General features: G+C 41.7%; 1 protein-coding gene across 5 annotated transcripts in view; it reads right to left on the reverse strand.

Annotated features, from left to right (window-relative positions):
* LOC122548517 (tropomyosin alpha-4 chain-like) overlaps positions 1 to 12,080 on the reverse strand; it is a 108,387-nt gene that overhangs the window by 29,562 nt on the left and 66,745 nt on the right. For all 5 annotated transcript variants that reach the window (XM_087989778.1, XM_043687294.2, XM_087989788.1 and 2 more), the window contains one exon: positions 530 to 663. In XM_087989778.1, the coding sequence (XP_087845904.1) occupies positions 530 to 663 (134 nt within the window). The remainder of the gene's footprint in view (positions 1 to 529; positions 664 to 12,080) is intronic.

The following is a 12,080-nucleotide window of genomic DNA, read 5'->3' on the forward strand; positions in this document are numbered from 1 at the left end:
TGAATTACTGAAGTACTATATTAAGAATTTATAAATTTCCAGAATAGAGTTATGTAAATAGAACTGTTACCTTGTACATACTGCATGGACTCAGCTGTTTATCACTGGGGCTCAAGTCATCCTGGACTTGATATGCTAACTCGGTTTCTCTGCCCACAGATGCTGCTAGACCTGAATTTCTTCAGCACCGTTTTTATTTCAGTTTTCCATCATCTTCTGTATTTGCTTTTTTTTTGCTTTTATTACACTGGTATAGTCAGGAGTGTCAGACAGTCAAATTGGATCCCAATCATCTGAATCAAAATTATTTCTGGAATTTCAACAGAATCTCACCAGCCCCAGTTGAACTAAAATCCTGCCTCACACACAGACATTTAGTAAATATTTATACATGTCTTTTTGGGTGTGACGGGTTGAAGGGTAGAAGAGAGGGGGGAAAGAGGGAAGGAATAAAAAGAAAAGAAGATGCTTCTTTCCCAGATCAGACAAAAATTCCCAAAATGTGACAGACAGACGTGTGGCCTCCTACCGTTCACTCTCATCTGCTGATTTTTCAGCCTCCTCCAATTTCTGCAAGGCAGCAGTCAGACGCTCTTGAGCGGAATCCAACTCTTCTTCAGCCAAATGGATACGTCTACTCAAGGAAGCCACGTCAGACTCCGCCTAGATTTAAAAAAATCCACACAAGTGAGTATGACTCAAAGAAGCTATAATTATCCATTAAGAAATAATAAAACAATGTGAACATGTTTTGGAGGTACTGTTAGCTAGCCTGCTGGGATTTTTGTGAATCACACTTATTTCAGCTCGAGTTAAAAAGGCAAAAATTTAGTAGAGTAGCTTTTTGTCATTTCTACCATACGCAACTGATACAGTTAAAATAAGAAAGCATTCCTCCTGTACCAAGGGTGCTACATGGACAGCCCAAACTACACAATCATACACAGCATAAAGTGCAAAGCAGGGCAAAACACACGTTACAGATTAAGAGAAGAATGAATATACAGTGTTCGAGCAGCATTTCAAAGTAGTGCAAAGAACATCAGATGGGAAAGAGTCCGATCATACTGTGTTAAGGAGCCTGATGGCTTGGGGGAAGAAACTGTTGCATAGTCTGGCTGGGAGAGACCGAATGCTCCGGTACCTTCTACTGGATGGCAGAAGGGAGGAGAGTTTGACTGAGGGATGTGTGGGGTCTTCCACAATGCTCTTAGCCGTTCAGACGCAGCATGTGGAGTAAATGTCTGTAACGGAGGGAAGAGAGACCTGATAACCTTCTCAGCTGTCCTCACCTATCCGTTATAGGGTTTTACGATCCGAGACGGTGCAGTTCCCAAACCAGATAATGAATCAGCAACTCAGGGTACTCTCAATGGAGGAGAAAGTGAGGTCTGCAGATGCTGGAGATCAGAGCTGAAAATGTGTTGCTGGAAAAGCGCAGGTCAGGCAGCATCCAGGGAACAGGAGAATCGACGTTCCTGAAGAAGGGCTTATGCCCGAAACGTCGATTCTCCTGTTCCCTGAATGCTGCCTGACCTGCTGCGCTTTTCCAGCAACACATTTTCAGCGGTACTCTCAATGAGCCCTCTGTAGAATGTGGTGAGGACTTTCTTTTTTTTAGGGGGAGGTGAATTTCAAATCATTCTGGCACATTTTTCAAACAAGGCAGCTCAGTAGAATTATCATCTTCAAGCAAGTGTAGCAAAGGCATTACAACTCCAGACTTTAAAATGGTAAATCATATTTCTCAATATAGATTTTTTTAAAACCTTGCAAAAGTCTGTGGAAATAAACATTAAATTTAATAGGGTTGAATGAGGCAGATGGGATTGCTGAGTTTGGTCCTCCAACAGTAAGGAAGGAACATTCAAGACTAATGTTTGTAATGACACATCTGCGGCCTTCTCCATTCCCACAGCGGATTAGACCGTAAATTGGAGAAACACCTTCTCGTCTTCTGTCTGGGCAGACTACAGCCTGGAGAACTCAGTTTTCCAATTTCAAATAACCTTCATCCTCGTCCCAGTCTCCCTTTTTCAGCCCCTCCCCCTCCCTTCCATTCCTCTGACTGACCTCTCCTTCCCATTCCTGAAGGGCTTTTGCCCAAAACGGCGATTTTCCTGCTCCTCGGATACTGCCTGACCTGCTGTGCTTTTCCAGCACAACTAATCTTGCTCCCTTCCTTCCTGCCACCAGCCAGATTCATTCCTCCCATCAACCAATCAGGCCTTATCTTCTACCTGTGTACACCTATCCCTAGCTCATCACTCCGCCCCTCTCCCCCACACCATCACCACCTGCAGCTCCCTTTACACCCATCCCCAGTCCTGAAGTGTTACACTTGAATCATCGACTTCCCCACCTGATGCTGCCTGGCTTGCTGTGCACTTCTAGCCTCCTGCTCGTCTACCTTAGATTCCAGCATCTGCAGTTTTCTTTTGTCTGTAACTAATGCTTGTAATGAGACAGTGATAGGTACCTCAGAGATTTACCATGGGTTTATTCAAAGTGCAGTGTATGACTCCAGGTTAGGGAAGAAGCAGTACTAAATGAACAAGGAAGTAAAGCACCCGTACAGAGCAGCAAAAACAAAAGGATACAAAGACTTGATAACATGAATGATAGGAGAGACCAGTGAGTGGCGAATGGAAAAATAAAGGGGAAATGCTGGAATAATTTCACTGCTTATAGCAGACATGTGAATGTCAACAAAACTCACAAAATGGTAAAAGTGCCACCACAGGGATTTCTCCCACTGATCAGTACAATACAGATTAGAGACAGCAGATTTTCCCAAGCATGTTGGCTTGGAACTAAATCACTGCTCCTTCTGTTTCTGGGTTAAAACTCCTGTAAATTCCTCCTTAACGTCATGGGTGTACCACAACCACACAGACTGCATCAGTTTAAGTAAGCTGCTCAACACCACCTGCTTAGTGGCAAGTAGGGATTGATGATAAATCCTGGCCTTGCCAGCGATGTTCACATTCTGAGAGCTAATAAGCAAAAACTGTTCCCTTAGAGAAATGCCTTTCTGCCCAACTAAAAGCCACATGAGAGTTTCATAGCAGCAAAGAGATTTAGGTGGCGTGGTGGGGGCCAATGTGTCTAGAGTCAAAATTAAAGTGGTGCTGGAAAAGCACAGAAGGTAAGGCAGCATCTGCGGAGCAGGAAAATCGACGTTTCGGGCAAAAGCCCTTCATCTGGAATGTGAATGTGTCCACAGGCAACTCTATATTTGACTCAGGTGTGATTAAATGAAATTAGAAGACTGGCTGACTCCTTAGTTAACTTGGGCTTCCAGTCTCCACTCAATCACCTGGTCCCTCCTAGAAACAAAATTGTACAGGAGAAAATACCCTTCAGGATGAAGGAGTCTGTTGAGTGAAAAATTTTAATATTTCATGAAGATAATGAGAATAAGATAGCATTTAAAAATAACAGGGGGAATGCATGAACAAAACTCCCATCCCACTTAAGGGAGGCAATTCACACAATGAGCCCAAGTTAATCAAGTCATTTTGCAGGACTGCAGTTTGTTTCTGAATACAATTTATCCCCATCACGTGTAATGCAATATTTTCCAGTAATTCATTCCTCAAACTGAAGAACTATGTCTACAATTTCCTCTCTCAGAGGGGTGACATTTCTACCCAATTGTGTGGAATTTAGCACTGGAAGAGTTTAAGCATGAAACAGGAGTACAGACATTCCAGCAAAATGCCACGCACCAAGGATATCAGATTACACACACACAGCTTTCCACAAGGTTCAACTTAATTAAGTAGACATCTGTGCTAACGAAGAAACAATTCACGATTTGATAATACATGGCCACTGAGTACAGAAGGCATTTAAACTCATTTTCTGAAGATGAAAAGTACAAATAAAACAAAGTTACTGCTACGCTGCACCACTCAGTTACCCATTGGATTTGTGGAAACACAGCTTTTTCCTTAACATTCTCATAACTTTTACATTTTTATTGATATTTCTGAAAAGGGAAGAACAATTCTTTCCGCTTTCAGTTTATGCTGCAGTTCTCAGGACCAGCCCACTATTATGACATTTTTATCTACTACAACAACTATGCTGACAATCTCTCTCATTCACTGCAATAAACCGCAAAATCCTAAAAGGATGCACTTAACTTTCTCTCAGCAAGAGACGCAGAATTCAAAATCAGATCACAAGGGCAAAGAGCAACAAGACAACCCACAAAGGCTCTTCATTCCAAAAGGCTAATTGGCATTCTAAGATAGATGTGCATATTCCACCATTATGTACTCAAGTTCTGGCCAACTAGTTTGAAAGCAATCTTTCATGCAGTGAAGGTAGTATTACAGTGATTACCAAAAGATTAAGGAAGGGGAGAAAAAAAAAACAGGAAAGAGAGTGGGCTCCTTTATCTTTGAAAGGAGACGCCACACACAATACTAAATGACAGAGAACATAAAGCTTGAATACCACAGGTAGTTCAGGGTTTTGTATCAAGTAGACCGCAGGTAAATTCAACGTAAGTTTAATACAGCTGTCATGAACAATTTCCTCAGTGCCATGCGCCTCCCATTATTGTTTAAAAGTCTTTCAGGGTAAAGAAGAACCAACGAGGCCTTGTTGCCAGCAACCTGGAAGAAAAATAAGACCTCAAGCTATTCATTTTCTAAGATTTCTATCAGAACCCTCCTATCTGCTTGTTCCTATTTACAGTCTGGCTGGCAATTTTGGAATTTGCTGAATTTCCAGTGCTCTCCCTGCTTGCTGGTTCAATTCCCAATCAAACCCTATTCCATCCGAGTTAATATGGAATGTTAAGGAAGTTGTCAAAAAGTGCAATGTTGAGACTATTGCTAGGCATGTGTGCGCGTGTATCAGACATAAGACAAGCCTTTTAAAAAAAAAGCGAACAATTACAAGACTGAAGTTAAAGTTAATAGGTGGCCAGTCTGAGAAGACTAAATATGAATCTGGTCAGGACTTGCACAAATACAATTGAATTTACCCTCAGTGATTTCAGAAACAATTATGCAGTTTATAGAAATTCAGGTGGGATAATCTAATTATTGAGATTCCAGATAAACCAATGCATTGGCTCCGAAACAGCAAATGCTTCAAATAGGAGATACCAAACTTCATCTGTTCAGTTCTCACGCAGACTATGTACATTCCTTGCATTCCTAAACTACAATGATTAGAGTAGGGTCTTTGCTCTTTTGTATAAAAAGAAACCTGTGCAACTTGGAAATCAGACACTCAGAATGCAGGGATATGCAGCCAAACTGGTTTTCTGTGATCATCTTATTTGGGTCAGTATATCATTCAGTAAATGAATAAATTATCCAAATGCATTAACCAATATTGAATACAAATATTGCACTTATTTTGTCAAGCACAATGAAACAAACATTTTATTATTTAATTCAACTTAAGCAGCCAACGAACCAAACAAAAACATTTGACTTTAACTGCCCTCACCCAATCTACTTATAATTCTGCTAACTCGGGAACTACAAGCTGGAATCAAACCTCCCTGTAAATGAATGCCTTGGCCCAGAAGGAAGAAGTTTCAGAATCACGGAACTGTTATGGTGCTTTAGAGTGGATGAAGAAAAAAAATTGTGAATGATTGCAGGAACGAGAGACTTCTGCTACATGGCTAAACTAAAGCTGGCGCTATCATAGAATAGCATTCCTACAGGGTGGAAACAAGCCCTTTGGCCCAACAAGTCCGCACCAACCCTCTGAAGAGGAATCCACCCAGAACCATTCCCCCTCCTCTATATTTACCCGAGAAATGCACCTAACATACACATCCCTGAACACTTTGGGCAATTTAGCACGGCCAATTCACCTAACCTGCCCATCTTTGGACTGTGGGAGAAAACTGGAGTACCTGGAACACCCACACAAACATGGGGAGAATGTCCACACCAATAGCCATCTGAGGGCAGAATCGAACCTGGGCCCCTGGCGCAGTGAGTGTGCTGCCCATTGGTGCTGTTCTTGAAGAAACTGGAGAGGGTCTCAAAATCAAGACGCACCTGGATAGAGTAACGCGATGCTGTTGCCATTGACATAACTGAAGATGCTGGTGTTGGACTGGGTTGGACAAAGTCAGAAGTCACATGATACCAGGTTTAGTCCAATAGGTTTATTTGAAATCACATGCTTCCAGAGCGCTGCTCCTTAATCAGGTGGAACACACACTTCCCCTAAATATTGCCTGAATGTGTGACAAGAGTAGATTCAATCATGGAATGGAAGTTAGAAAAACATGGAGACAAAATTTATAAAGCTAATGTAGGGAAAGAGGGAGAGAAGGAAAACAAGAGGTTAGAGGGTTTAGCTGGAATTCACAAGAGCATAACCGGTCCAATGTCGCCCTTTCATGTTGCAACTATTCTATGAATCTAGATGATATAATCAAAGTTTTCTGTTAGTTTGTGTGGCATTAACTGAAGTCACTATTTTGGAGATTATGCTGAACTGAAGGCTAATGTTGAGGTCAGATTGCTTGTGGGCATCATTATATTAGCATGGATGAATGTACAAATCAAGCACAAATCTAGATGAATATTCAGCACTTCAAGCTAGGACACAGCTGGGAGCTACTAAAATATATACATTATTGGAATGTACAGCAATGAGAGCGCATTTCATTTGTTGTAGGTTCTTCTAGTAGGAGCTAAAATTGGAAATCCAATGCAAGATTTGCTAATGATTATTTTCATTTTAATCCACTGTCAGGTTTCCAAGCATGCATGCTTTAAGATGCATTGTATAAGTGGTAGAAAGTATAGAGCTTTCATTTTTAAAAAATAAGCTTGAATTCACAGGTGCCAAATCACATTTGAACAGCCGAACACCAATTGGCATGTTTCTTTGATGGCATACCTGGAGGTGTAGGGGCAGATTTGGATGGAATAAAATGGTGGTTGGTTTAGATTCTATCATCTCTCAAATTACCAATAGCTAGCTAAATGAAGAAAGCTACATACATGAAAAAGAAAGATTAGTTCAAGGTATTAAAATAAAACAGCTCTACTGGAACCTAAAGATAATGACAGGAAAACAGCCAAAGCTTTGAGCAACACATGGGTATTGGATATAGTTTGATTTATTATAACTTCTCATTGGCATTATGTAATTCACTGTAAGCACATCCACAGGTAGGCAGCTGCTGTTAATTCTGGAGAAATGGATAGTAAAAAACTAAAAAGCTGGAGCAGTATGCAAGTTACCAACAAAAACTATAAATAATGGTGCACTGAATTAATGACACCGTTTTAAATTTGTGGCCACCTTAATCAACACTGACATTTATATTTCCAACATTTAACTTGATTTTGCTTCTCCAAAACCAAGTAATCTGGAAGGCACATGGTGCACTGAGTTTTATTCCAAGGAGACTGAACATAAAGGAAGAGAACAAAACTAATAGCTACTGGAAACAAAGTGAACATCTCAACAGATCTGGCAACATCAGTGGAAAGAAAAACTGAAGTTTTTATTGTGAAGAAGTGAATGGGTGGGGTCCAGGTAGTCTGCCCCAGGTAGTCTGCCCAGGGCATTCAATTCCACATCTCCGGTCAATCTCCTGCCCAAGCCTCACCCTGCATAGGCACAGCTCTCCTCCACCGGTGATGCACCACGACTGTCTTTGGGTTGGCTGCGAAGCCCAGTGGTTTTGGAAGGTGGCAGACTGCTCCACACGGTGAAGATTATAGTGCCCTGACAGCAGCCTTCGCCATATCCCCAAAATCAAGGGGTCTACGGACAGAGCGAGGCTGATGGTGGCCCACACTCATCAGGATGGCATCTTCTCAGAGTCAGGCTGCTTGTAAATGCAGCCCAAAGTGGGCGGTAAACTAAGGCACAAGACAGAGTCAACAAGTACCTCTCAGCCCCATTCATCACTCTCTCTACATGCCCGATGAAGGGCTTATGCCCGAAACATCAACTCTCCTGGTCCTCAGATGCTGCCTGACCACTGTGCTTTTCCAGCGCCACACTTTGACACTGATCTTTCTCCTAGTCAACAAATACCAGAAGGAAAAGTCAAAAGAATTTTGAACAAAGTTGAAGAGGGTGTGAAATCATTGAACAAAATTGTTCAGAAAAAAATAGTAGTAATGTTTTGCTTCAAGTGTCTTGTGCATTGGTGAGACCACACCTATGAGCGCTGAGACTCAGGGGTGGGGGAGGATTTGCGGGGATGGTGAGATAATGTCTACAACCAGGAGCAAGATTTAACAATAAGCAGTTTCCCATTTAAAAGTTTCTTCTCTCAGAAAATCATTTGTTCGAAGAATTCTTCTGCAAAGAGCCAAATACTTTGAATGTATTCAATGACAAGTCACAGCAGAGGAAAGTGGGAGGTAAGGCCACACAGTCAGATCATAGGAACAGGAAAAGGCCATTCAGCCTTCCATGCCTGTTCTGCCATTGAATGAGATCATGGCTAATCGGTGGCTCAGCTTCATGTACTGCTCTCTTAATGCCTCGGATACATTTTTGTTAAGCAATCTCAGATTTGAAACTAAAAACTGATCTAGAATTAACTGACATTTCTAGAAGAGAGTACCAAACCTCTACCACCTTGTGTGTGCAGATGTGCTTCCTTACATCTCTCCTGGATGGTATGGCCCCAAGGTCTAAAATCTCCAATCAGTGGAAATAGTTTATCGTTATCCGCCTAGTCTTTTCTTGTCAAAATCTTGACAACTTAATCACTTCACCCCTTAACCTTCTAAACTCGAGAAAACAGGCCTAATTTATTTAATTTCTCCTTATAATCTAACTCCTTAAGTCCATGTATCATTCTTGTAAAACTACATTGTACTCCCTCCAAGGCCAATATATCCTTCCTGAGGTATGGTGCCCAGATCTGCTCTCAGTATTCCATGTCGAGTCAAACTTGGATTTTGTATAACAGCAGCGTAACTTCTATATCCTTGTACTCCAGTCCAATAGATATAAGGGCCAGCATCCCATTAGCTTTTCTGATTGCTTTGCACCTGGTTGCAGCATTTTAAAGACCTATCCACCTCAACCCATAAGTCTCTCTGAACATCCACTATATTTAAAATTACCATTTAGAAAGTACCTGGATCTAGCATTTTTATGTTCAGCTACGACCTTACTGAATGGCAGCACATGCTCAAAAGGCTAAATTGGCCTACTCCTATTCTTATTAGACAGGGACAGAACTTGCGGAACCAAATAGCACACAGTCACATGATACTACCTGGAGTAACACGATAAGAAACAGAATTCAGCCTAAAAGAGAGCTTTCAGGCAGGATGGGTGCGTTCCAGAGTTAAGTGAGCACAGCCCACAAGAACAGAGATAATCACTGTGGTAAGTCAAAAACAGGAAAGAAAAACTATATTTGTCTTCTACTGTTCCAAATGGGATAGCTGGTGCACTAGCTCTGGAATGGGGATCTGAACCATTACTTTTCAGTAACAGGCAGTGTCAGGAGATTCTCTGGCTGTTGACTGGTTTCTGCCAAGGCAGTGCGTCTCAGGCGAACAGCACAATATGATTTTCTCTTCTCAAATCCTTTCTGTACTTGACTCCTCAAAACTTTAGGTCTCACTAACCATGACTCCTCAGGTATTGAAGCAGTCCATACACAAATGCAGCTTGATCTGGACAATATCCAGGTCTGGGTTGAAAAGTGACAAGTAACATTCATTCCACACCAGTGCCAGGTAACAACCATTTTCAACAATTCCGAAACCGCTGTCCCTGGGCATTCAAAGCCATCTTCATCACTGAATGCCACACCAATATCATCTTGACCAGAAACTGAGCTGGATCAGCCATATAAATACAGTGGTCACAAAAGCAGGAATCAGAAGTAAGGAATCCTACAACTCGTGCCCTAAATCTCCAATGCCTGTCCACCATCTACAAGGCACACGTCAGGATATTCCTAATTGCCGAATGAATGCAGCTCCAACACAAGGTGCTTAAATATTATCCAGGACAAAGCAGCCCACTTGATTGGCACCATATCCACAGAAATTCACTCCCTCCACAATCCAGACATTGATCAGCAACAGTGTGTGCCACAAGATGCAGGAATTCATCAATAGTCCTCAAACCTACAGGGGATAAGGGCAAGAGATAAATGGGTACACCGCCACCACTTGCAAACTCCTCTCCAAGCCACTCACCATCCTGACTTGGAAATGTCATCTTCCTTCACTGTCAAATTCCTGGGTCTACCCACACCAATGGACCACAGTGACTCAAGAAGGCAACCCACTGTCTTCAAGGGCAACGAGTGATGGGCAATAGTAGTTGGGCCAGCCAGCATTCCTAATGAAGAGCTTATGTTCAAAACATCAACTCTCCTGTTCCCGATCGGCTGTGCTTTTCCAGCGCCACACTTTTTGACTCAGCCAGCAATATCCCCATGCCATGAATAAATAAGGTACTGCGTTCACCTACAACTCCAATGGTAACCGTTCGCTAAGACAAAACAGAACTGGTGTCAAATAAAATTTTAAATGGGAGATCCTTACTGCCCTTTAGATCCTATGACACTATTTTGAAGACAAAAGGTAGCTAACATGGCCATGTTACTGCACAACTCAAAAGCAGCAAAAAGGTTATCAGGTCTTTATCAAAGTGCTTTTGAGAGAGCCCTGTTGTCCATGTTGCTTCCTACATTAATGCAGAGACAACTTCAGAAGGATTTCATTAGCTGTAAGGCACTTTGGGATGCTGGGACAAATGCTACAGAAATGCTTACCTTTATATAGTGTCATATAGTGCACGAATCAGAAACTAGGAAGTTTGCAAATTTCTTTAACTGGAGGATAATGACAGCTTTCCAAGGAAGCACGACAGTACTAGAGATAGAGAACCATTTGCAATGTCAGCTAGCAAATGGACTGTTGGTCATGCAAGTCTGGCTGAATGACAAACCTTATGGCTGATTTGGGAGGAAGCGAGTCAAAACTGGTTTTTACAAGAACACAAAAATCAGGAGCAAGCAAAATAGGTGAACAATGTGAGGAAAACCTGTACATTTCTTGCTATAAATCACCTTGTTTAACTTTGGCTTCAAAGTCATATCTTTTTGAGAGCCTGTTTCTATGACTTTCATCACTGTTGCTGATCAATGTCTGGATTGTGGAGGGAGTGAATTTCTGTGGATATGGTGCCAATCAAGTGGGCTGCTTTGTCCTGGATAATATTTGATTATTGCCATTGTTACCAGAGACTGCACTGTCACGTATTACTTGCTTAATGCTGAAGGGATGTGGGGTCCCTTGACTCAATCAGCTTCTGAAACACTAGTCCCAGTTTCCTGAAGAAACCTTGCCACCAAATCATGGCAACTGGTCAATGTTGATTGGTGCTCATTTGGGTACATAACGAATACAGGAAGTGTACAGCTTAGAAAAGGCAGTGAAGTGAATGCAAAAACCTCCAAACAATAATCTGACTGACCAGCCAAGTAATCCATGGCCCATGTGGCAGGATCTGGAGATTACACATACTGAATCTATCAGCCGTTTCAGAATCCATCAACATTTTAGAAACCCCCAATGAAAACTGACCCGCTGAACAGAACCTTGTCAAAAGAAACTGAACTCCAGCTTTAAATATTCATTGCTATGGGAAGCCAGGATTCAATAAGAGTTAAATAACTTAAGGCCATGATTTTCACAAACACAAGCACAAAATTAAAAGAGAGCATGAGAACCTTAATCTTTAGAGACTTTCTGATTTGTAGTGGTCATCAGCTCCGAACCCCTTCTGAGTAGGTTGAACAGTGAATAAAAACACCAAAAATGTTGTAATTTCTTTTGTCCACAGAAGGGGTGTGACATGCATTTTTCAAATAATCCATAAAATGGCCTGTCATAAAATGTGAAATCATGGATACAGCTCCAGTCAAAACAGCATTCAGCAGGTTCTTTAATAGAACATAACTTATTCAGTCTTTCAGTGAAGTGCTCAGAGGCACTTGGCTGCACAATAAATCTGTACAAGAACGAAGTCCATTCTTCTATGGAGAACTTTGCATTCCATGGAATAATATGCAAACCACAAGCTCA

This window comes from Chiloscyllium plagiosum, unplaced genomic scaffold (assembly GCF_037043375.1).
Source record: "Chiloscyllium plagiosum isolate Xiang-an unplaced genomic scaffold, Cpla_swu_hap1 HiC_scaffold_1, whole genome shotgun sequence".
Lineage (NCBI taxonomy): Eukaryota > Metazoa > Chordata > Chondrichthyes > Orectolobiformes > Hemiscylliidae > Chiloscyllium > Chiloscyllium plagiosum.